The following is a 21,302-nucleotide window of genomic DNA, read 5'->3' as shown; positions in this document are numbered from 1 at the left end:
GGGTCCCACGGCACCTGGCAGCCTGGGGCCACTCCCACACCCCCACTCGCAGCCCCGAGGTCCAGCGTCTGTGCCCACGCCCCTGGAGCTCGCTGGGCGTCCAGTGGAAGCCCGGGTCCAGAGGCGGTGGGCGGCCGGCGGCTCCTAAGGACGTGTCTGCCCCAGGCGTGGCTGGGACGGTGACGTGGGCTTCTGTGGCCCCGTGCCCGTGCTGGGGGTCCCGCGCTTTCCCAGTGCCCGCCTGCTGTGAGCATCACAGGTTCCAGCTCGGCCTCCTCGCCCTGGGATGGTGGCGGCCCTGGTGCCCCTCCCTGCAGGTGGAGTCAGGCCCCCGCCGAGGCCCTGGGCAGGACCTGGCCATGCCAGAGGCCCAGGGTGCTCACCCGGCCGCCCCAGCTGCAGTTCTGTCGTATTTGGCTTCCTCCCCTCCCTCGGCTGCCTCCCCCTCCCTGATCCTTCTCAGCCCCCCCCCCAGAGCATCCCCCCAACTCCTGCTCCAGTCCTCATCCCAGGGGCCACAGATCCCAGCCAGCTGGCCGCCCTGAGGCTGGGTGGACGAGGTGCTCCCACCGAGGAGCCCCCACCGAGCCTCCCCCTCCCCCGTGCTGCACCCCCAACCCTGGAGCCTCTGGGCACGGCCTTCAGCCCCCACCCCCACCCCCACCCCCACCCGGCCCTCAGCCTCAGCAGCTCTGTTCCCGCATTCTTGTTGCTTGTGTCATACAGAAGAGAACAGAAATAGCAAGTGCACCCAGGGGTTGGCCCCGGCCCCCCCAGCCCCGGGCAGGGACGAGGGGGGCTCGCTCAGCTCCTTCCTGGCTGGGGCCAGGCCTCCCCCCGCCCCGCTCCTCACTTGCTGTGTGACCACAGACAGCGCACGCAGCCTCCGTGAGCCTGCTTGCCCACGGGGCCACTGCTGGGCTGCCCCCGAGCTAGGCAGATGCGAGGCTGCGGGAAACGTGTGGAAGGGTGCATGAAAAGCTGTTTATTGTGGTGCAAAACATTTGAAACCCAGGCCTGGCTTTTCTGCACGATTTTGGAAGACCTTGTGTGGGCGTGGATTTCGATGTCTTGGGGCACCAAAGTAAATTAGCTTTTAGTTCCATTTTCCGTGAGGTTTTGGAAGCGCCAACACCACATCCCTCCTGGCTGCAGACCTGGGCTCCCTCATTAACCCGCTTCACAGACACGGTAGCCGGGGCTTCTGGTGGTGGCTGCAGCTCCAGGGGCTGGCACCGGGGCAGGATCAGGGTCCATGCCTTCTTCCGTGATTCCAGAACTCAATCGGTCCTGTGACGAGCGTCCTTTGGGGTATTGGAGCATTGCCAGGTATACAGTAGGCACTCACTACATGCATGCATGAATGAGTGAGCTTACGAACAAGAACCGTAAACCACAGGGGGCTCTCCGAGGGTGCACGCTTGCTGCTCATGCCGCTGAGCAGGAAACCCAGGCCCACGGGGTTTTCCCCAGGGGAGCCCGGTTTCCAACTGCGGGTGTCTCCCGGCCGCCCAGGTCCCTAGAGGAGGCTCCTGCGGGGACTTCACTGTGCCCAGCTCCGCTGCTGTCCGGCAGCCCCAGCAGGGGGACTCCACTACTCCCCCTGCAAACCACAGGGAACAAGACCCAGAGGTGCGGGGTGGGCCGTGCTGGGAGGCCGGGGTGGGCTGTGCTGGGAGGTGTGGGGTGGGCCGTGCTGGGAGGCCGGGGTGGGCTGTGCTGGGAGGTGTGGGGTGGGCCGTGCTGGGAGGTGCGGGGTGGGCCGTGCTGGGAGGTGTGGGGTGGGCCGTGCTGGGAGGTGCGGGGTGGGCCGTGCTGGGAGGTGTGGGGTGGGCCGTGCTGGGAGGTGCGGGGTGGGCCGTGCTGGGAGGTGTGGGGTGGGCCGTGCTGGGAGGTGCGGGGTGGGCCGTGCTGGGAGGTGTGGGGTGGGCCGTGCTGGGAGGTGTGGGGTGGGCTGTGCTGGGAGGCCGGGTGGGCCGTGCTGGGAGGTGAGGGGTGGGCCGTGCTGGGAGGTGTGGGGTGGGCTGTGCTGGGAGGCCGGGTGGGCCGTGCTGGGAGGTGAGGGGTGGGCCGTGCTGGAAGGTGTGGGGTGGGCTGTGCTGGGAGGCCGGGTGGGCCGTGCTGAGAGGTGAGGGGTGGGCCGTGCTAGGAGGTGTGGGGTGGGCCGTGCTGGGAGGTGAGGGGTGGGCCGTGCTGGGAGGTGCGGGGTGGGCTGTGCTGGGAGGTGCGGGGTGTCTGTGCTGCGAGGTGTGGGGTGTCTGTGCTAGGAGGTGTGGGGTGGGCTGTGCTGGGAGGTGCGGGGTGGGCTGTGCTGGGAGGTGCGGGGTGGGCCGTGCTGGGAGGTGCGGGGTGGGCCGTGCTGGGAGGCCGGGGTGGGCTGTGCTGGGAGGCCGGGTGGGCTGTGCAGGGAGACCGGGGGCGTCCCGACTGTACAGCCTCTGCTGGTCCCGGGGACAGGCTCGTCCTCCAGCAGCTCCCCCACCACCCGCCCGGTGCCACCAGGGAACCTCGGGCTGTGCCACAGCCGGCGTCCCCACCACAGGGACATCTGTCTCCACTGCAGGTCCCAAAGGCCAGGGCGGCACAAAGGCAGCGGAAGTGCAGCTGTGTGGGTGCTTTCTTGGCTGGCTGTGGTGCGGGGGGGCGGGGGGACCCCCGATGAATCCCGGCTTTGTCTTCTTGCCAGAGAGGGCAGGGGACAGTGGAGGAGGAGCCCTGGCTTTGCCCGTGAGCTCAGCCACCCCTGCTCACTCCAGCTCTGTGGCCACACCATCCCTGGGGGTCGTGCCACCCTGGAGGCAGGGTCCTGTCCAGGAGGACTCAGGGGAAGACACCCCCCACCCCACCCCAGCTGTTCTCGGACACGGCGCTTGCTTGCAGCCGGACGAGTGGTGCGGCCTCGGGGGCCCGGCCCCAGCCTCAGTTTCCCCATCTACTGGCTTGGGAGCAGGACGGCTCCCTGGGCTCACGGCCAGAGGATCTCGGGGCGGGGGGGGGGGGGCGCAAGGGCCAAACGTTCAGTTTCGCTTCGTGCACGTGTTGGCAGAAAGTTAGAACTCAGCCGACGTGTGAGAGGTGGACAGCGGCCTTGGAAACAGCCCAGTGGCCGCACGGCCAAGTCCTGCCCAGGCCCTGGTGACCGTCCGGGTGGTCTCGGCCCGCCCCCCGGGGGAGCTCCCGGGAGAATCCTCCGCCTCCCCTAGGTTTGAGCGATAAAACCCTGATTCTCCCCTGTAGTGACAGCCCGGGGAGGGGCCCCTCGCCAGGACACCAGCACCAGGCCCTGTGGATCTGGTAGCCAGCAGAGTCGCCATCTGAGCACCTGTTTTCTCTGTGAAGTCGGCCGCCTCGAGCGCTTCGCGAGAACCCCAGGAAAGGGGCTGAGGCACTGGCGAGCAGCCTCCTCCCGGGGTCACACCTGGGGGGCTGCCTGGAGGGAGGCCGGGCTGGGTGCCCACTTCTCCCCCGTGGAGCGCAGCCCGGAGGAGGGAGGGTGCTTCTGAGACTCCCTCCCACGGGATCGGGACCCCAGCCCGACGGCCCCTCTCTGGCTCTCCCTGCTGGCTGCGTGGTCAGCTGCCTTGGGGAGAGGCCTCCGGGCAGCGGCCGGTGGGCAGCAGGGGCCCTCGGCCCGACAGCCCGGGAGGCGCCCAGTGCAGCCGCAGCCACCCAGTGAGCGCGGAGGAAGGCGAGCCTTGTGCACTGTCCAGATCCCTGCTCTTCGTCCTGGCCCTGACCCGGGCGCCTAAAGTCCTCGGAGGGGTGGGTGTCTGTGTCAGGGCCACCCACACCCCGTGGCCGAGGCCTGGGTCCCTCACCTGCCCTGCCTCCAACTCCAGCTTCCTGCTGGTGCACCTGGGAGCCGCAGTGACGGCTCCAGCGCTCACGTGGGAGACCTGACCTGGGCCCTGGACTCTTGGCTTTGGCCTGTCCCAGCCCCGGCTGCTGTGGGCATTTGAGGAGTGAGCCAGTGAATGGCAGCTCCCTCTCCACCTGCCTGACTCTCTTCGTTTAAGGGTTGGGCCTTGTGGCGCAGCAGGTGAAGGCCCCACTCGGGACGCCCGACTCCCGGCCAGAGCCGGGTGGGTCCTGGCTCCTTCCCCGATCCAGCTCCCTGCTAGTGCACCTGAGACGCAGCAGGTGATGGCCCGAGTGCTGGCCCCTGCACCACGTGGGTGACCGGGTGGAGCTCCTGGCTCCCGGCTCCAGCCCGGCCCCGCCCTGCTGCTGCTGCTGGCACTGGGAGTGAACCAGCGGATGGAAGCTTTCTCTGTCACTCTATTTACGTAGATAAAAATAAATAAGCAAACACTTAAAAAAAAAAAAAAAACAACCCAAGGGAAGCTTGGAGTTGCCTGAGAGATACAGAGGAGTGTCTTTGCTTGTTTCTTATTCACAATAAACCTCGTTCAACCAGACCTGAGTTCGGCAAATGCGGTGGCTCTCGGAGGGAGGGGCTGCGAGGTTCGGGTTTGCGTCACCCCCCCCCCCCCACTGTGTGCGTTTCTTCCACTCGGTGGTTCCCGAGGTGGCCTTCGTGGTTAACTGGGATGGGTGAGCTGACCGTTGCCATGCCAACGCGCCACATCATGTGAGCAGGGGACTATGGGAGCCCGCGGCCTCCAGCTGATCGGACAGAGGCACGGGAAGCCCAGGCTTTGAACTGGCATCTGGTGGGGGCTGCCGTGGGCTCCAGAGTACCTGCAGGTAGAAACGCCGGAATTGGACTGAAATGAAGCGCGGGGCACTCCCTGGCGTCCGGACAGTTGCTGATGGGTGGGAAAAGAATCTTCCATTGGGGCTGGCGCTGTGGCGCAGAGGGTTAACACCCTGGCCTGAGACACCAGCATCCCGTATGGGTGCCGGTGCTAGTCCCGGCTGCTCCGCTTCTGATCCGGCTCCCTGCTGTGGCCTGGGAAAGCAGTGGAGGATGGCCCAAGTGCTTGGGTTCCTCCCTGCACCTGCATGGGAGACCCAGAAGAAGCTCCTGGCTCCCGCTTCGGATTGGCTCAGCTTCGGCCGTTGCAGCCACCTGGGGAGTGAACCAGCGGATGGAAGACCTCTCTCTCTCTCTCTCTCTCTCTCCTCTCTATGCAACTATGACTTTCAAATAAATAAAATAGATCTTTTAAAAAAAAAAAAGAATCTTCCATCCACTGGTTCCCTCCCCAAGAGGTTGCAACAGCCAGGACTGGGCCAGGCTGAAGCCAGGAGCTTCTTCCAGGCCTCCCACTCGGTGCAGGAGCCCAAGCCCTTGGGGCATCTTCTGCTGCTCTCCCAGGTGCATTAGCAGGGAGCTGAGTTGGAAGCCGAGCAGCCGGGCCCTGAACCCGTATGGGATGCCAGCTCACAGGTGGCGGCTTTACCCGCTATGCCACGGCACGGCTCCTTAACCTTCTACTTCTGTTTTCCATGAACTCTGTGAGGGACCCTGAGCCTGCGCTGCTGGATCCTCGAAGAAATCCAGCGAGCGCATCAGACTGAGTCTGTAGTTTACTGCTGGTGTTGGAGCCAAGTCGTCCATTTAAACCGACCTGGCGGGACCCGTGAGGCGGGCCAAGGGCAGGTGCATGTGGGGCGCGGGGCTGAGGTGGGCGGTGGGGCCCACAGCGCGGGAAGCACCCAGCTCACCCACGAGACGCTGTCTCAGACTGCGGGAGGCGCCTTCAGCGTCAGGGTGACTTGCTTGGTGTTTTTTTTTGTTTTGTTTTGTTTTGTTTTGTTTTGTTTTGTTTTTTTTTTTTTTTTTTTTGACAGGCAGAGTGGACAGTGAGAGAGAGACAGAGAGAAAGGTCTTCCTTTGCCGTTGCTTCACCCTCCAATGGCTGCCGCGGCCGGCACACTGTGACCAGCACACCGCGCTGATCTGAAGCCAGGAGCCAGGTGCTTCTCCTGGTCTCCCATGGGGTGCAGGGCCCAAGCACTTGGGCCATCCTCCACTGCCTTCCTGGGCCACAGCAGAGAGCTGGCCTGGAAGAGGGAGCAACCGGGACAGAACCCGGCGCCCCGACCGGGACTAGAACCCGGGGTGCCAGTGCCGTAGGTGGAGGATTAGCCTAGTGAGCCGCAGCGCCGGCCTGCTTGGTGTGTTTTTAAAATATTTTATTTATTTGAGTGACAGAGAGAGGGAGAGACATACACAGAGACAGTTCCCTTCTGCTGGTCACTCCCCATGTGGCCACAATGGCTGGGGCTGGGCCAGGCTGAAGCCAGGAGCCCGGAGCTCCATCTGGGGCTCCTACTACCCAGGTGGCAGGGGCCCAAGGACTTGGGCCATCATCTGCTGTCTTCCAAGGCACATTAGCTTGAGAAAGAGGGGGGGAGGGGAGGAGGAGGGAGAGGGAGAGAGAGAGAGGGAGAGAGAGGGAGAGAGAGGGAGAGAGGGTGAGAGAGAGAAAGGGAGAAAGGGAGGGGGGGAGAGAGAAGGAGAGAGAGAGGGAGAGAGGGAGGGAGAGAGAGAGGGAGGGAGAGAGGGAGGGAGGGAGGGAGGGAGGGAGGGAGGGAGTTCTTCCATCTGCTGGCTCACATCCTGATGCCTTCCTGCCTCCCCCGTGCCTCCCCTTCCTCTGCCGTCCCCACCGTCTCTCTCCCCTAGCCCAGACAGGGCAGTCACCTTCCCATAGCGCCCTGTGCATGTGGTGGCAGAGGCGGCCCAGATCCTCGGTGCCCTCAGCCCCTGGGACACGGGGCACGGGGCTGTGCCAAACTGGCCAGCGGCTTGTTTCTCCCCTGCTGTGGGCGCTGTGGGCTGGGCTGGGACCGGGAGCAGCCAGGGACGGAGGGAGGAGCCCGGACGATGAGCACACATGGCCCTGGCAGCACCGTGGGGACCACGGTCCATGTGGACCTAACCCTGAGTGGTCCCCACCCTGGGGCCGGTGCTGTGGTGCAGCCGGTTAAGCCACCACCTGCGATGCCGGCGCCCTGCATCTGAGCGCTGCTTTGTGTCCCAGCTGCTCCACTTCTGATCCAGCTCCCTGCTAATGCTGCCTTTCAAACAATGAACAAACAGTCACTCCCCCTGGATATTCCTAATTTTGTGAGCGAGCTTCTGGTTCCGGTCCCTTGCCCTTTGCCACGGAAGCAGACCGGAACCCTCTCTCTGACTGCTGGCCGCGTGACGCTATCTTCAGCCTGCCCTCTTGCCCAGGGTTCCGTCAGGTGAGATGACAGTGTTTCGTACATGTCCCTAAGTTACCAACCAGCTGATTTGCAAACAGGGGTGGCGTGGGGATTTCCACGGGGGGATTTCCACGGCTCATCCAGCAGCCCACTGCAGCCACGGCCAAGCCTGGAAGCAAAGAGGTCTTAGAAGGAAGATCTCCAGAAAAGCTTCCCAACAACGGGCTGGGTGCTGCTTCCTTGGCTGGGACACAGGGACACAGGCAACACAAGCACCTACTGGACTCACAAAAATAAAAAGATCGAGGGACCAGCACGGTGGGTTAAGCCGCCACCTACACCGCCAACATCCTATATGGGTGCCAATTCAAATCCTGGCTGCTCCACTTCTGATCTGGCTCGCTGCTAATGCTCCTGGGAAAGCAGTGGAGGACGGGCCAAGTCCTTGGGCCCCTGCACCCACATGGGAGACCCGGGAGAAGCTCCTGGCTCCTGGCTTTTGCCAGGTCCAGCCCTGGCCCTTGTAGCCATTTGGGGAGTGAATCAGGGGATAGATCTTTCTCTCTCTCTCTTTTGTTTTAAAGATCTATTTATGTGAAAGACAGAGTTACAGAGAGAGGTAGATTCAGAGAGAGAGAGAGAGAGGTCTTCCCTCCACTGGGTCACTCCCCAAATGGCCACAACGGCTGGAGCTGTGCTGATCCGAAGCCAGGAGCCAGGAGCTTCTCCCAGGTCTCCCACATGGGTGCAGGGGCCCAAGCACGTGGGCCATCCTCCACTGCTTTCCCAGGCCATTTGCAAGGAGCTGGATCGGAAGTGGAGCAGCCGGGACTGGAACCAGTGCCCATGTGGGATGCTGGCACTGCAGGCAGCGGCTCTACCCATCATGCCACAGGGCTGCCGCAGGCAGGAGGTTCTGACGCCTGCCGTGACGCGGATGGAGCAGGAGGACACTGTGCCGAGCGCAATGATCCAGACGCAGACGGACAAAGGCCAGAGGATTGGCTTCCGGAGGTCCCGAAGCCCTGGGCAGTGCTGGGCCAGGGGCGGGGCTAGCGTGGGGGCGGGGTGGAGCCGGTTCAGGGCGGGGGAAGGGGCGGAGCCGGGGCGGGGTGCCCCCTCCCCCAGCACAGGTTCACACCAAGTCTGGTTCAAGGTCTCGGCCGGCTGCCTTCCTGTTCCAGAGCTGGGTGCACTCACCCAATGACTGCAGGTCCCGCCGGGGAGCTGAGCTGAGGGGGGCCTGGAGGGAGCAGCACAGGCGGCGCCGAGCGGTCATTTCAGGTGGGGACAGGAGACAGGACAGACAGGCGGCGGCTCGGAGGGCATCCGCTTCCTTTTGCAAGGATTAAAGAGGTGGACTTCCCGCCTGGGATCTTCAGCCGCTCGCTTGTTTCTCTCTCTCTCTCTCTCTCTCTCTCTCTCTCTCCTGATTTCTCCAAAGGCCACAGAGCAGTTTCAGGCGAACGGTCTTTAGTATGAGTGATTCCACTTACTAGTTTTCACTGGAGAGGCAGAGTTCATTCCCCAAATGCCTGCAATAGCTGTGGCGGGGCCAGGCCAGAGCCAGGAGCCGGGAGCAGGGCCGGGTACGACCAGCCCTCGCTCGGATCCGGGCGCGAGCGTGCTACCTGCAAGGCCAAGGCCGTTCCTGGGACTCCGCTTTGATTTTCAGTGCGGCCTAGCGGGGGCCCGGTGCAGGAATTCACTCACAAACAACGGCGTTGGGTGGCCGTCTGGTGCACCCAGCACGGGGGCCTGAGTCTGCACCCCGGCTGAGTTAGGCGGCAGGGTGGGCGTCAGTCTGTGTGCGGGAGCCGGGCTGATGCTGAGCCGGGGATGAAGCGTAGAAGCTGGCCTTGGCATCCGAAGTCTTGCCTGGTCTGATAACCTTGGGTGAGTCCGAGTCCAGCCCCAGGGGCATTCTGGGAGAATCCTCCCAGCCCTGTACCCAGGGGCTGCTGGGTCCAATATGCCGCTTGGGTGAAGCCCCCGGAGGATCTCACATACTCAGGCCCAGAAGACTCGCCCAGCAACAACAGCCCCATTAGGGGAGTGGGGCCGAAGCCGTGCGCCCACGCGAACGCAAGTCCAGTCTGTGCACAGGGCTCTCTGTTCTCGGCCGAGACGCCCATCGGCCCATCCGTCGGCCCATCTGTCGGCCCATCCATCGGCCCCTCCGTCGGCCCGCCTGGCTCACTTCTTGGGCTCGCTCACACCCCTGTCTCACGTCGGAAATTCTTCTCTTAGAGGAAGACAAGCACGTCTGGTCCAGCCGTCCATGGTCCCAGTCCAGCTTCCTGCCCGTGCACACCTGCGAGCTTCAAGCGGCTGGGCCCCTGCCGCCCACGGGAGATGGGCCGGAGTTCCCGGCTGCTGCGGACATCTGGGGGCGAGCCAGCCGGTGCAGCCTCTCCCTGCCCTTCGAATACAAACGAAAATGAAGAAAGACGGTGCGGACGGTCAGTGCTGTGTCGCACGTGTCTGTGACGACCTGGGCTCCCCCCCGCCACGGGGAGACAACGCAGAGACATGGCAGGAGGGGCCCGAGAGACGGGCAGCGTAGGCTTCCCCTGCGAGGCGCCGGCGGGAGTCCACCCGCTCGCTGGCACTGGTGAGGGGCCCAGGGAAGGAGTGCGGGGTCTCGGCGCCGAGGACGGCTCCGCAGCACCTGGACCTCTGCCCTCGCCCAAGCATCCCGAGCGAATCTCGCAGCGGATTTGCTGTCCCCGCCCAGGAGCTCAGAGCAGCCGGCACTTTAGACTTAGGCCCCTGGACTGCAGCCCAGGGGAGCCGCTGGACTTCTGATCTCCAGGGGTCAGAAGCCAAGTCCTTGGGCACCTGCACCTGCATGGGAGACCCAGAAGAAGCTCCTGGCTCCTGCTGGCCCAGCCGTGGCCGTTGTGGCCGTTTGGCGTGAACTAGTGGATGGAAGACCTCTCTCTCTCCCCTCTCTAACTCTGCCTTTCAAATAAAGACACAAACCCCTTCGACCCCGGTGTAGACAGCCTACAGAGTGTGCATGTCTTCACAGCGTGCCCTACCCTGAGCTGTCAGCCCGCCTGGCACGCTGTCAGCGCTCTGGTCTGTTTTCTGGGAGCTGTTGGAAGAACCCTCATCTGTTCACGCCGGGGGCCCCGCCCGATGTTCTGGGCTTCCAGACGTCTGCCTTGGTTACACGCGGTTCTCTGCTTTCCTTGTCAGAGGGGTAGGCTCATGCTCCATTTGGGCCCCCCACAGTGCGCCCGGGCCCCGCCCCCAGAGTAAGAGTCAGGAGGTCCCCAGGGGTTTCGTTCCTGGGGGAATCCCCGAGGGCCTGCGTTCCTAAGCAGCCACAGGTGAGCTCGGGCTCCCAGACCCAAGCCCGGAACCTGCTCTGGGCGCCGGCCCCCAGACCCAAGCCCGGAACCTGCTCTGGGCGCCGGCCCCCAGACCCAAGCCCGGAACCTGCTCTGGGCGCCGGAGCTGCCAGAAACCGGGCTCCACCCCCCGAGGGGCGGGATCCTGGAGGCCCCGCCCCGCGCAGGGCTCTCCGTTCTCATTGGCTGCGGGGAAGGGCATCCCCGGCGACGCGGCGCGGGCGCACCGCCTCCCGGGCCCCGCGCATGCGCAGTGGCGGGGCGCGCGGGCGCGCGGAGGTTCTCCGGCGCCGGACCGGGATGGCGGAGCCGCAGGCGGAGTCGGAGCCCCTTCTGGGTCGGGCCCGCGGCGGCGGCGGCGACCGTGAGTGCCCCGCGGGGCGGCCCACGTGTCGCAGCGTCCACGTCAGCCCTGGTGAGCCCTAGAGCCTGGAGAAGGGGCCCGGGAGGGGCCGGGTCGCGCGTGGGGTCCCGCGGGTCCCGGGCGTCGCGGGCGCGAGGGCGCAGCCCTGGGGTCCGAGGAGGGGCCCAGCCCGGCCCTTGCCGCGCGGCCCGGGGCCGCTTCCTCGCCTGGACTCCGCAGCTGTCAGCCCCGGGCGCGCCTGTCCGGCTCCCGCCGGCCTTTCCTGTTGACCTCGGCGGCGGCTGGACCCCGGGGACGGCGGGCAGAGTGGCCGGCACCAGGGGAATTCGGTGCTGGGTCGCAGATGAGGAAGCGGAGGCCCTGCCTGACCACTGCCCTCCGTGGCCGCAGGACTTCCTCTGTCCCCTGGGGCCGGGCTGGGACCAGCGCTCCCCGCCCCTGCTGGCCTCTAGCGCCGGTCTGTGGACTGGCGGGGGCAGGGGGTGGCCTCCCGGAGATGAGGCCGCCACCCAGAGAAGACACCCAGCTGCTTCCTGGGAGCCCAGGTCATTCCAGACTGGCCCAGGCCCTGCGGCTCTCTCGGTGAGGGAGGTAGGAGGGGGCCCGGGGACACAGGGCTGTGTTTGGGGGCCTTTCTGGGGCTGCCTCTTCCCCGCTGTGTGACCTTGGCACGCTCCTTAACTTTCCGGGGAGGGTCAGTGAGGGACGCACTAGGGTGCCCAGAGGGGTGTCGCCGGTGTCACCAGTGTCCAGAGACTCCAGGGGGCCGCGTCGGGGCTGATGGCCGTCCGGGGTCTGAGCGTGTTTGCTGTGTGTCCTGGCCCTGGCTGAGCAGACACCTGGGTGCTGACACCTGCTCTGTTTCTTTTCTTTTTAGAAAGATTTATTTATTTATTTGAGAGGTAGAGGCAGAGGCAGAGAGGTCTTCCATCCGCGGGTTCACTCCCCAAATGGCTGCAGCGGCCGGAGCTGCGCTGATCCACAGCCAGGAGCCAGGAGCTTCTCCCGGGTCTCCCACGTGGGTGCAGGGGCCCCAGGACTTGGGTCATCTTCCAGTGCTTTCCCAGGCCACAGCAGAGAGCTGGATTGGAAATGGAGCAGCCGGGACTCGAACCAGCGCCCACATGGGATGTGGCCTGCTGTCCCCCACACCTGCCTGTTGAGGCAGGGGCCAGAGCTAGGCAGCGTGGCTGGCGAGGGGGGCTCCTGGTCCCTCCACCGCGGCCTATGGCAGGGCGTCTGAGAACCAGGCCGGGCGGCGGTGAGGCGTGCCGAGCAGGGGGTGGCGATGACTGAGGGCGGCTCGGTCGGTCTGGGATCTGGCGGCGGCCTTGCCGGGCACTGCGGTGGCCCCTGTGGCTCTGTTTCGCGTGTCCTGCAGCTGGACTCGGCCGTGGGGGCGGGGCTGCCGCAGGGACTCCCCGCGGACCCCGCGCCCCAGTTCCAACTCAGCCCCGCCTGAGGACAGCCGATGTCTCTTGTTCCTGGGTGAGAAGGTCACCCTCTGGTTGGCTGTGGTGAAGCACTCGCCCGCCCCAGCCACCCGTCCCGGCAGCCTGCGTCCCGGTGGGCGGGCACCGGGAGGCACTGAGGCTTGCCCAGGCTCACAGCGTAGATCCTAACACACGGGAGAGCGGGGGTGTAGACCTGGCTGTGGGGGAGCCCAGGGCTGATGAGTGGGTGCTGTGTGGTGACATGCTGACCCGTGTGCCTGGCAGCCCAAGCCGCTGCCGTCCGGGGGCAGCCTGGGCGAAGGCTTGGAGGCTTTGGAGTGCGTGCCTGAGCCGAGCAGGTGGGGGATGTGACCGAGCTCTGCCTGGGTCCGTGGTGCCCTGGGCGCGGAATGCGGCGGCTCCTTAACCGGCCGGGTCCTGCCCTGGGCCGGGGCTGGGCTGCCAGGCTGCGGGCCGGTCAGGGTCTCGGGAAGAGTGCCTTTCCCTGGGGAGCTGGCCCTGTAGGGTGCGGCCAGGCGGCCCCCTGGTCACCCACGCGTCCCGTCTGCAGGTGCCTCAGCCAGACGGGACCTCCGCATTGACCAGGCTGTGGTCTTCATCGAAGACGCCCTCCAGGTGGGTGATGGCTGGGCCTGGCCTGTCTGCGGCTCTGCGGGGGTGGGGTTCAGCTGCCCTGGGGCCGAGAGCTTCCCCTGCCCCTTCACTCCTCGTTGTCCTCGGAGGCCGCCGCCGCCGTGTGCGTGGGCAGTGCTGTGCCCGGGGCGGCTGAACCAGGCCATCTCCCAGCCCAGGACCCTTTGTGTCGCCGGTTTCCCATGTACCAGGGCCTGGTGTTCTGGGTGCTGGGTGGGGCACCCTGCGGCTGGCGTGGGCCTTGCACACAGTTGGAGAGGGAGTCTCACAGGCAGGTAGAGGGCACACCTCTACCTGGAGTGTCTGCTCCATACCTGGTGTCAGCCTCACACATCTGCCAGCCCTGGGCACCTGCCCCGTGCACCTGCCAGCCCTGGGCACCTGCCCCGTGCACCTGCCAGCCCCGGGTGCCTGCCCCGTGCACCTGCCAGCCCTGGGCACCTGCCCTGTGCACCTGCCAGCCCTGGGTGCCTGCCCTGTGCACCTGCCAGCCCCGCTGTCTGGCCCTTGAGGAACCCTTGTTCTGCTGGGCACACCTGGCAGCCGGGGATGATCTGAGCCTTTTGGGGGCCCCTTGTCCCCATGCTGACGCGCCCCCTGCCGCCCATGGCCTGTCCTCCCACTTGGGCCCGTCTCGGGGTGAGACGGGTGCATGGTGCGTGGCTGTGAGTGCTCTGGGGCATGGGTCGGGGTGCACACCGGCGTGCGGCACCCAGGGCACCTTGCTCACCCTGCTCACCCTGCTCCGCGGCGCCTTTTGCTTCTAGTACCGCTCCATCAATCACCGCATGGATGCCAGCTCAATGTGGCTGTACCGACGGTATTACTCGAACACGTGCCAACGGTGAGAACGTGGGGGCCTGGGCTCGCTGCGGGGGCCGCTCCCAGAGAGAAGCTCGGCCTGACAGGAGGGCGTTGGGGGGGCCAGGGCAGCAGTCTTGGCCAGGTCACTGTGGCCTGGCCAGGCGCGAGTGGCCCCAGCCCTCGGCCCCCGGCGTCCTGCTGCCCGTCGGCCTCTTGGCCCCGGAGGGCGGCTGCTTCTCCAGTCCTGACCGGGCTTCGCCCCTCCCCAGGGCTCTGGGCGTCACCATCTTCCTGATCCTGGCTCTGGCTTTCGTGGAGACCCCTTCCTCCCTCACCAGGACGGCCGACGTGCGCTTCCGCCTGCCGCCCTGGGAGCCGCCCTGCGGCCTGACTGAAGGCCTCGAGGTGCTCTGCCTGCTCGTCTTCGTGGCCGACGTCTGTGTGAAGGTGAGCGGGCGCCGGCCCCCACCGTAGCCCTCCTGGGGAGCCCGGTGCCTTAGGGCGCTTCTGAGCCAGACCCAGGGTCCCGGGACAGGGGCAGGCTGTGCCGTCCTGGGGGCGTGGCCCTGGGTCTGTCCTCACGGCTCACCCGCGTGCCCGCGTGCCCGTAGAAGAGAGGAGGGGAGGGAGTGGGCACAGAGGCGGCCACAGGGCTGACTGTGTTCTCTCTGTGGATGGAGCCCGCACGGCTCACCCGTGTGCCCGTAGAAGAGAGGAGAGGAGGGAGTGGGCACAGAGGCGGCCACAGGGCTGACTGTGTTCTCTCTGCGGATGGAGCCCGAGGGGCGGGACCCTCCATGGGGCCCGTGTCCGTGGCTTTCGTCCAGTAGCGGTTCCGGCTCCCCCCGTGCCGCAGCCCCCACATCCTGGCACACTGTGTTAGGAGGCACCCAGGCTCGGCCATGCTGTGCCACGGCCCCTGTCCCCTGGTGGCTTGTCCAGTGCCTGCCCATGGCCCTGGCGGGAGGGGTTCCTTGCCGGGCGAGGGCCGAGCGGGCTGTGGCCCTGGGCTGTTCCTCGTTTCTTGCTGTGGAGCCCGGGGTGCGGCTAGCGGGCTGGAGGGTTTTGACCTGGAGTCGCAGGAAGTGGAGAGCGGTGTTTGTTCTGCAGCCTGACCTCTGCGGCCGCCTGCACGTGGCTGGGGCGAGCTCCCTGCACGGAGCTGCTTCTGCCCCAGCCGCTGGGCTCCCTGCTCCCCGGCACCGAGGCCCTCGGCTCTTTCTGTGTGGCCCCCCGGCTCACCGTTTCTCTCTTGCAGGGTTACCTGGTCGGGTGGGCCGAGTTCCGGAACAGCCTCTGGCTGCTGGCCTACCTCGTGGTGCTGCTCGTGTCTCTGGTGGACTGGGCGGTGTCCCTGAGCCTCGTGTGTCAGGAGGTGGGTGACCCGGCGGCTGCCCAGGGGGGACGTGGGACCGCGCCGCCCCCTTCCTGCTGCCTGGAGCCTTGTCCTGCCCCGCAGATGGGAAGTGGAGCCTGGCGGGGTCCCGAGGCCTCCCTTGGCTCCTTCTCTGGTGGGTGGAGGACGTGTGACCACGCAGCAGCCCAGTCCTCCTGCCAGAGCCACCTCAGGACCTATTGCTGCTGCCAGTCCTGGGTCAGGGCTCCGCAGGCCGCCCGCCCGCACCCTCTCTGCGGTGTCTTTGTCTCCCCCCAGCACCCAGAAGCACCCCTGCTCTCTGGGTGGGCAGTGCCGGCCAGGCTGGTTTGGGGTTGGTTTGGGGAACCCCGGGGCTTCAGTAGTGAGAGTTGAGAGAGCCGGGTCGGGGCCCACAGAGCAGGGATCCGCCCCCCCCCAACTCTTGCCGGAAGCCCCAGCGCCACCTGGGCACAGCCGGTGCAGGGCAGGCAGCACGGCCCATCGCCCGCCTCCTGCCACAGCCCTCCAGGGCCCTGTCCTGCTGGCCGGCCTCCTGGGAGCAGTGGGGGTGGATGGAGTAGCCCATGCCCAGCGCCCTGGCATCCATCCGCGGCTTCCCCTGGTAACGGTGCAGCTCCCGCCCCCTGACCAGACACGCTCTCCTCCACCCAGAGGAAGGCTTTTGTTCCCAGAGAGGCGGGGCCACCGTTCTGGGGCCCGCGGGTCCTCCTGGGAAACATGGGAGAGGATCCGCCAACAGACACGTGTGTCGGCCGAGCGAGCGAGGACCTGGGTGTGGGTGCCGATGGGTCCAGCCCGGCGACCGCAGCCACCGCCCAGGGGTCTGGGTTCGTCGCCTGCTGTACGGCCTGGACCTCGGGGCCTGCTGTGTTTGACCGCTGGAGTTTCCCAATGCTTTCCCTGCTGGCCAGGGGCGGGGGTGGGGGCTCCAGGAGACGCAGACCTTGCTGTGCACTGGTCGAGAGGCCCCAGCCTGGGCTTGGCAGCAGGGCCAGCTCCTGCCGTGACTACCTCGTGCCCAACCCAGTGGGACTGTGGAGTCCCTGGGAGGGGGACACCCTTCTTCTTGCGGAGCAGGGAGACCCAGTGTGGTAGGGGTGGGAGCAGGAATGTGGGGGCCCCAGCAAGTGCCCGCTAGGGGAGACCTAGCCCCAGCCCACAGCCTCCCAGGGACCCTCCTCCAGGCCACTGTGGAGTGGGGGCCGTGCCTCCTCTCCAGGCCACGCCCCAAGGCCTCGGAGGGTGGGGCTGGGGGAGGTGCGGTGGGCGGGGCAGGTAGGTCCAGTGCATGGACACAGCCTCTGTCCCTGTTTCTGGGGCCACTGTGTGTGTGCCCCAGGAGTTGAGGTAGTGGCCAAGGTTCGGGGCTCAGAGGCCCCCATGGGACAGAAGGCACACTCTTCACTCCCTAGGCTTGTTGGAGGGGCTGTGTGTGTCCCCCGCCTGTCCATGCCCATCTGTTTGTGTATCCCCTGCCTGTCCGTGTCTGTGTGTGTCCCCGCCTGTCCATGTCTGTCCCCCACCTGTTCGTGTCTGTCTGTCTGTGTCCCCCACCTGTCCGTGTCTGCCCATGTCTGTCCACGTCTCCCGCCTGTCTGTGTCTGTGTGTCCCCCTGCCTGTCCGTGTCTGTCCATGTCCCGTGTCTGTGTCCCCCACCTGTCCATGTCTGTGTGTGTCCCCCGCCTGTCCGTGTCTGTCTGCGTGTGTTCCCCACCTGTCCATGTCTGTGTCCCCCATCTGTCCATGTCTGTCCATGTCCCGTGTCTGTCTGTGTCCCCCACCTGTCCATGTCTATCCGTGTCTCCGCCTGTCCGTGTCTGTCCTTGTCTGTCCATGTCCCTCACCTGTCCCTGTCTGTGTGTGTCCCCCACCTGTCCCTGTCTGTCCGTGTCCCCTGTCTGTCCATGTCTGTGTGTGTCTATGTGTGTCCCCTACCTGTCCATGTCTGTGTGTCCCCTGCCTGTCCGTGTCTGTGTGTGTCCCCCACCTGTCCATGTCAGTGTGTCCCCTGCCTGTCTGTGTCTGTCTCTGTTGTGTCCCCCGCCTGTCCATGTCTGTCCATGTCCCCTGCCTGTCCATGTGTGTGTGTCCCCCACCTGTCCATGTGTGTGTGTGTCCCCTGCCTGTCCATGTCTGTGTGTGTCCCTCGCCTGTCCATGTCTGTGTGTGTCCCCTGCCTGTCCATGTCTGTGTGTGTCCCCTACCTGTCCATGTCTGTGTGTGTCCCCCACCTGTCCATGTGTGTGTGTCCCCGCCTGTCCATGTCTGTGTGTGTCCCCCACCTGTCCCTGTCTGTCCGTGTCCCCTGCCTGTCCGTGTCTGTGTGTGTCCCCTGCCTGTCCGTGTCTTTGTGTGTCCCCTGCCTGTCCATGTGTGTGTGTGTCCCCCGCCTGTCCATGTCTGTGTGTGTCCCCTGCCTGTCCGTGTCTGTCTCTGTTGTATCCCCCGCCTGTCCATGTCTGTGTGTGTCCCTGCCTGTCCATGTGTGTGTGTGTCCCCCGCCTGTCCATGTGTGTGTGTGTCCCCCGCCTGTCCATGTGTGTGTGTGTCCCCTGTCTGTCCATGTCTGTGTGTGTCTATGTGTGTCCCCCACCTGTCCATGTCTGTGTGTGTCCCCTGCCTGTCCATGTGTGTGTGTGTCCCCCACCTGTCCATGTCAGTGTGTCCCCTGCCTGTCCGTGTCTGTCTCTGTTGTGTCCCCTGCCTGTCCATGTCTGTGTGTGTCCCCTGCCTGTCCGTGTCTGTGTGTGTCCCCTGCCTGTCCGTGTCTTTGTGTGTCCCCTGCCTGTCCATGTGTGTGTGTGTCCCCCGCCTGTCCATGTCTGTGTGTGTCCCCTGCCTGTCCGTGTCTGTCTCTGTTGTATCCCCCGCCTGTCCATGTCTGTGTGTGTCCCCGCTTGTCCATGTCTGTGTGTGTCCCCTGCCTGTCCATGTGTGTGTGTGTCCCCCGCCTGTCCATGTGTGTGTGTGTCCCCTGTCTGTCCATGTCTGTGTGTGTCTATGTGTGTCCCCCACCTGTCCATGTCTGTGTGTGTCCCCTGCCTGTCCATGTGTGTGTGTGTCCCCCACCTGTCCATGTCAGTGTGTCCCCTGCCTGTCCGTGTCTGTCTCTGTTGTGTCCCCCGCCTGTCCATGTCTGTCCATGTCCCCTGCCTGTCTGTGTCTGTGTGTGTCCCCTGCCTGTCCATGTCTGTGTATGTCCCCTGCCTGTCCATGTCTGTGTGTGTCCCCTGCCTGTCCATGTCTGTCCATGTCCCCTGCCTGTCCATGTGTGTGTGTCCCCCACCTGTCCATGTGTGTGTGTGTCCCCTGCCTGTCCATGTCTGTGTGTGTCCCTCGCCTGTCCATGTCTGTGTGTGTCCCCTGCCTGTCCATGTCTGTGTGTGTCCCCTACCTGTCCATGTCTGTGTGTGTCCCCCACCTGTCCATGTGTGTGTGTGTCCCCGCCTGTCCATGTCTGTGTGTGTCCCCCACCTGTCCCTGTCTGTCCGTGTCCCCTGCCTGTCCGTGTCTGTGTGTGTCCCCTGCCTGTCCGTGTCTTTGTGTGTCCCCTGCCTGTCCATGTGTGTGTGTGTCCCCTGCCTGTCCATGTGTGTGTGTGTCCCCCGCCTGTCCATGTGTGTGTGTGTCCCCGCCTGTCCATGTCTGTGTGTGTCCCCTGCCTGTCCATGTGTGTGTGTGTCCCCTGCCTGTCCATGTGTGTGTGTGTCCCCCGCCTGTCCATGTGTGTGTGTGTCCCCGCCTGTCCATGTCTGTGTGTGTCCCCTGCCTGTCCATGTGTGTGTGTGTCCCCCGCCTGTCCATGTGTGTGTGTGTCCCCGCCTGTCCATGTCTGTGTGTGTCCCCTGCCTGTCCATGTGTGTGTGTGTCCCCTGCCTGTCCATGTCTGTGTGTGTCCCCTGCCTGTCCGTGTCTGTCTCTGTTGTATCCCCCGCCTGTCCATGTCTGTGTGTGTCCCTGCCTGTCCATGTGTGTGTGTGTCCCCCGCCTGTCCATGTGTGTGTGTGTCCCCTGCCTGTCCATGTCTGTGTGTGTCCCCTGCCTGTCCATGTGTGTGTGTGTCCCCTGCCTGTCCATGTGTGTGTGTGTCCCCCGCCTGTCCATGTGTGTGTGTGTCCCCTGCCTGTCCATGTCTGTGTGTGTCCCTGCCTGTCCATGTGTGTGTGTGTCCCCCGCCTGTCCATGTGTGTGTGTGTCCCCCGCCTGTCCATGTGTGTGTGTGTCCCCTGCCTGTCCATGTGTGTGTGTGTCCCTGCCTGTCCATGTCTGTGTGTGTCCCCTGCCTGTCCATGTGTGTGTGTGTCCCCGCTTGTCCATGTCTGTGTGTGTCCCCTGCCTGTCTGTGTCTGTCTCTGTTGTATCTCCCGCCTGTCCATGTCTGTGTGTGTCCCTGCCTGTCCATGTGTGTGTGTGTCCCCCGCCTGCCCATGTGTGTGTGTGTGTCCCCTGCCTGTCCATGTCTGTGTATGTCCCCGCTTGTCCATGTCTGTGTGTGTCCCCTGCCTGTCCATGTCTGTCTGTGTCCCCTGCCTGTCTGTGTCCGTGTCCCCTGCCTGTCCGTGTCTGTCCGTGTCTGTGTGTGTCTGTGTATGTCCCCCTGTCCGTGTCTTTCTGTGTGTCCCCCGCCTGTCCGTGTCTGTCTGTGTGTGTCCCCTGCCTGTCCGTGTCTGTCTGTGTGTGTCCCCTGCCTGTCCATGTCTGTCTGTGTCTGTGTGTCCCCCACCTGTCCGTGTCCGTGTCCCCCGCCTGCCCGTGTCTGTGTCCCTGCCACAGCCCTACTCTTCCCCTGCCCGTCCGTCCCTGGCCGTCAGTGTCCTTTGTCGCCGTCACTGTCAAGCTTCCCTGCTGACCCCTCCCTCCCTCCCTCCCTCTCTCCCTCCCTCCCTCCCTCAGAATTAGGGAGGGGCAGACAGAGTCTTCCATCCACTGGTTCACTCCCGGATAGGCTGTAACAGCCGGGGCTGCGCTGGGCTAAAGCCAGGAGCCAGGAGGTCCTTCTGGGTCTCCCATGTGGGTGCAGGGGCCCAAGCACTGGGGCCATCCCCCACTGCTTTCCCAAGTGCATTAGCAGGGGGCCAGGTTGGAAGTGGAGCAGCCGGGACCTGAACCAGCGCCCATATGGGATGCAGGTGCCACAGCGCCGGCCCCTGGAGGACTTGGCTGAAGCTGTCCTGCCACACGAGACCCACGTCCATCATTCAGACCCTCCGTAGTCAGCTGTCGGTGCCCCTGACCTGTCCCAGGCTCCGTTTCTCCCGAGTCGGGGCTCCTGCCCGCTGTGGCTGGTGGGCCTGATTGCACTGGCCGGGCCACCTGTCATCTCTGCTGTAGCGTGTGGCTTCCCCCGGGCTCAGGCTCTGGACTGCCGTCCTCCCCGAGGGGCCTGCCGGGGCTCCCTGGTGCCGTGGCGGCCTCTCCCAGGCTGCGGGTCACCCGGATGTGCCTCCCCTTCCTTCTGGAACCTGCGTCTGGTGCTCGTGTGGCCCTGGCTGCCGGGAAGGCCTTCGGGTGATGGCTGTGTCTTGGGGAAGCTGAGCTTGGGTCCAGGTTCCTGAGTTGGGGGTGAGAGGGAAGCTGCCAGGACCTCCAGCTGCTGTGGGCCACTCGGCCCCTCGGACCAGGGCTTCCGCCAGTGGACGGAGGGGCCCTGGCCGTGGTCTTGCTCCTGTGCCAGTCCTGGGCCCTCCCGAGGCAGAGGAGTGTGGCCTGGGGCAGTGGCTCTGCAGACATCCTGGGGGCCTGCGGGTGGGGGTGCAGGCCAGGGCCCTCCTGGTGGCACGGAACACCTGGGGTGAGAGGCCGCCCCTCGCAGGATCTCAGGGTGGGGCAGGCCCACAGGCCCAGGAGCGGTGCTGGGGAGGCCTGGTGCCTGCAGGAGGGGCGGGCCCAGCCAGGCAGCCAGGCTGAGCCCCGGAGGGGGGGGGATGACAGGACCTGCTCCTGGGGGCCCTGGGGGCCCTGGGGGCCGGGGGCAGAGCTGTGGCAGCCGTGGAGGCGGAAGGGCAGGGCCTGGTTTTGGGAAAGAAGCGCACACGGTCAGTTGTGTTTTTGCTTGTTTGTTTCTGTCAAAAATGATGTATTTGAAAGGCAGAGTAAGAGAGGGAGGGAAGGAGTTATTCCAGCCACTGGGCGGCGGTGGGTGGGGGGTCCTCCATCCGCTGGTTCACTCCCCAGATGGCTGCCGCAG

At 65.3% G+C, this 21,302-nt stretch overlaps 1 protein-coding gene across 2 annotated transcripts in view; it reads left to right on the top strand.

Annotated features, from left to right (window-relative positions):
* The first annotated feature begins 10,721 nt into the window (after window positions 1-10,721).
* Window positions 10,722-21,302, top strand: part of TPCN2 (two pore segment channel 2) — a 31,954-nt gene continuing 21,373 nt past the window's right edge. For both annotated transcript variants that reach the window (XM_070063787.1, XM_070063784.1), the window contains exons 1-5: window positions 10,722-10,896; window positions 12,850-12,914; window positions 13,700-13,776; window positions 14,006-14,183; window positions 14,995-15,111. In XM_070063787.1, the coding sequence (XP_069919888.1) occupies window positions 10,728-10,896; window positions 12,850-12,914; window positions 13,700-13,776; window positions 14,006-14,183; window positions 14,995-15,111 (606 nt within the window). In that variant the 5' untranslated portion in view covers window positions 10,722-10,727. The remainder of the gene's footprint in view (window positions 10,897-12,849; window positions 12,915-13,699; window positions 13,777-14,005; window positions 14,184-14,994; window positions 15,112-21,302) is intronic.

This window comes from Oryctolagus cuniculus, chromosome 1, assembly GCF_964237555.1.
Source record: "Oryctolagus cuniculus chromosome 1, mOryCun1.1, whole genome shotgun sequence".
NCBI lineage: Eukaryota > Metazoa > Chordata > Mammalia > Lagomorpha > Leporidae > Oryctolagus > Oryctolagus cuniculus.
This window is presented reverse-complemented; position numbering and strand designations above follow the sequence as displayed.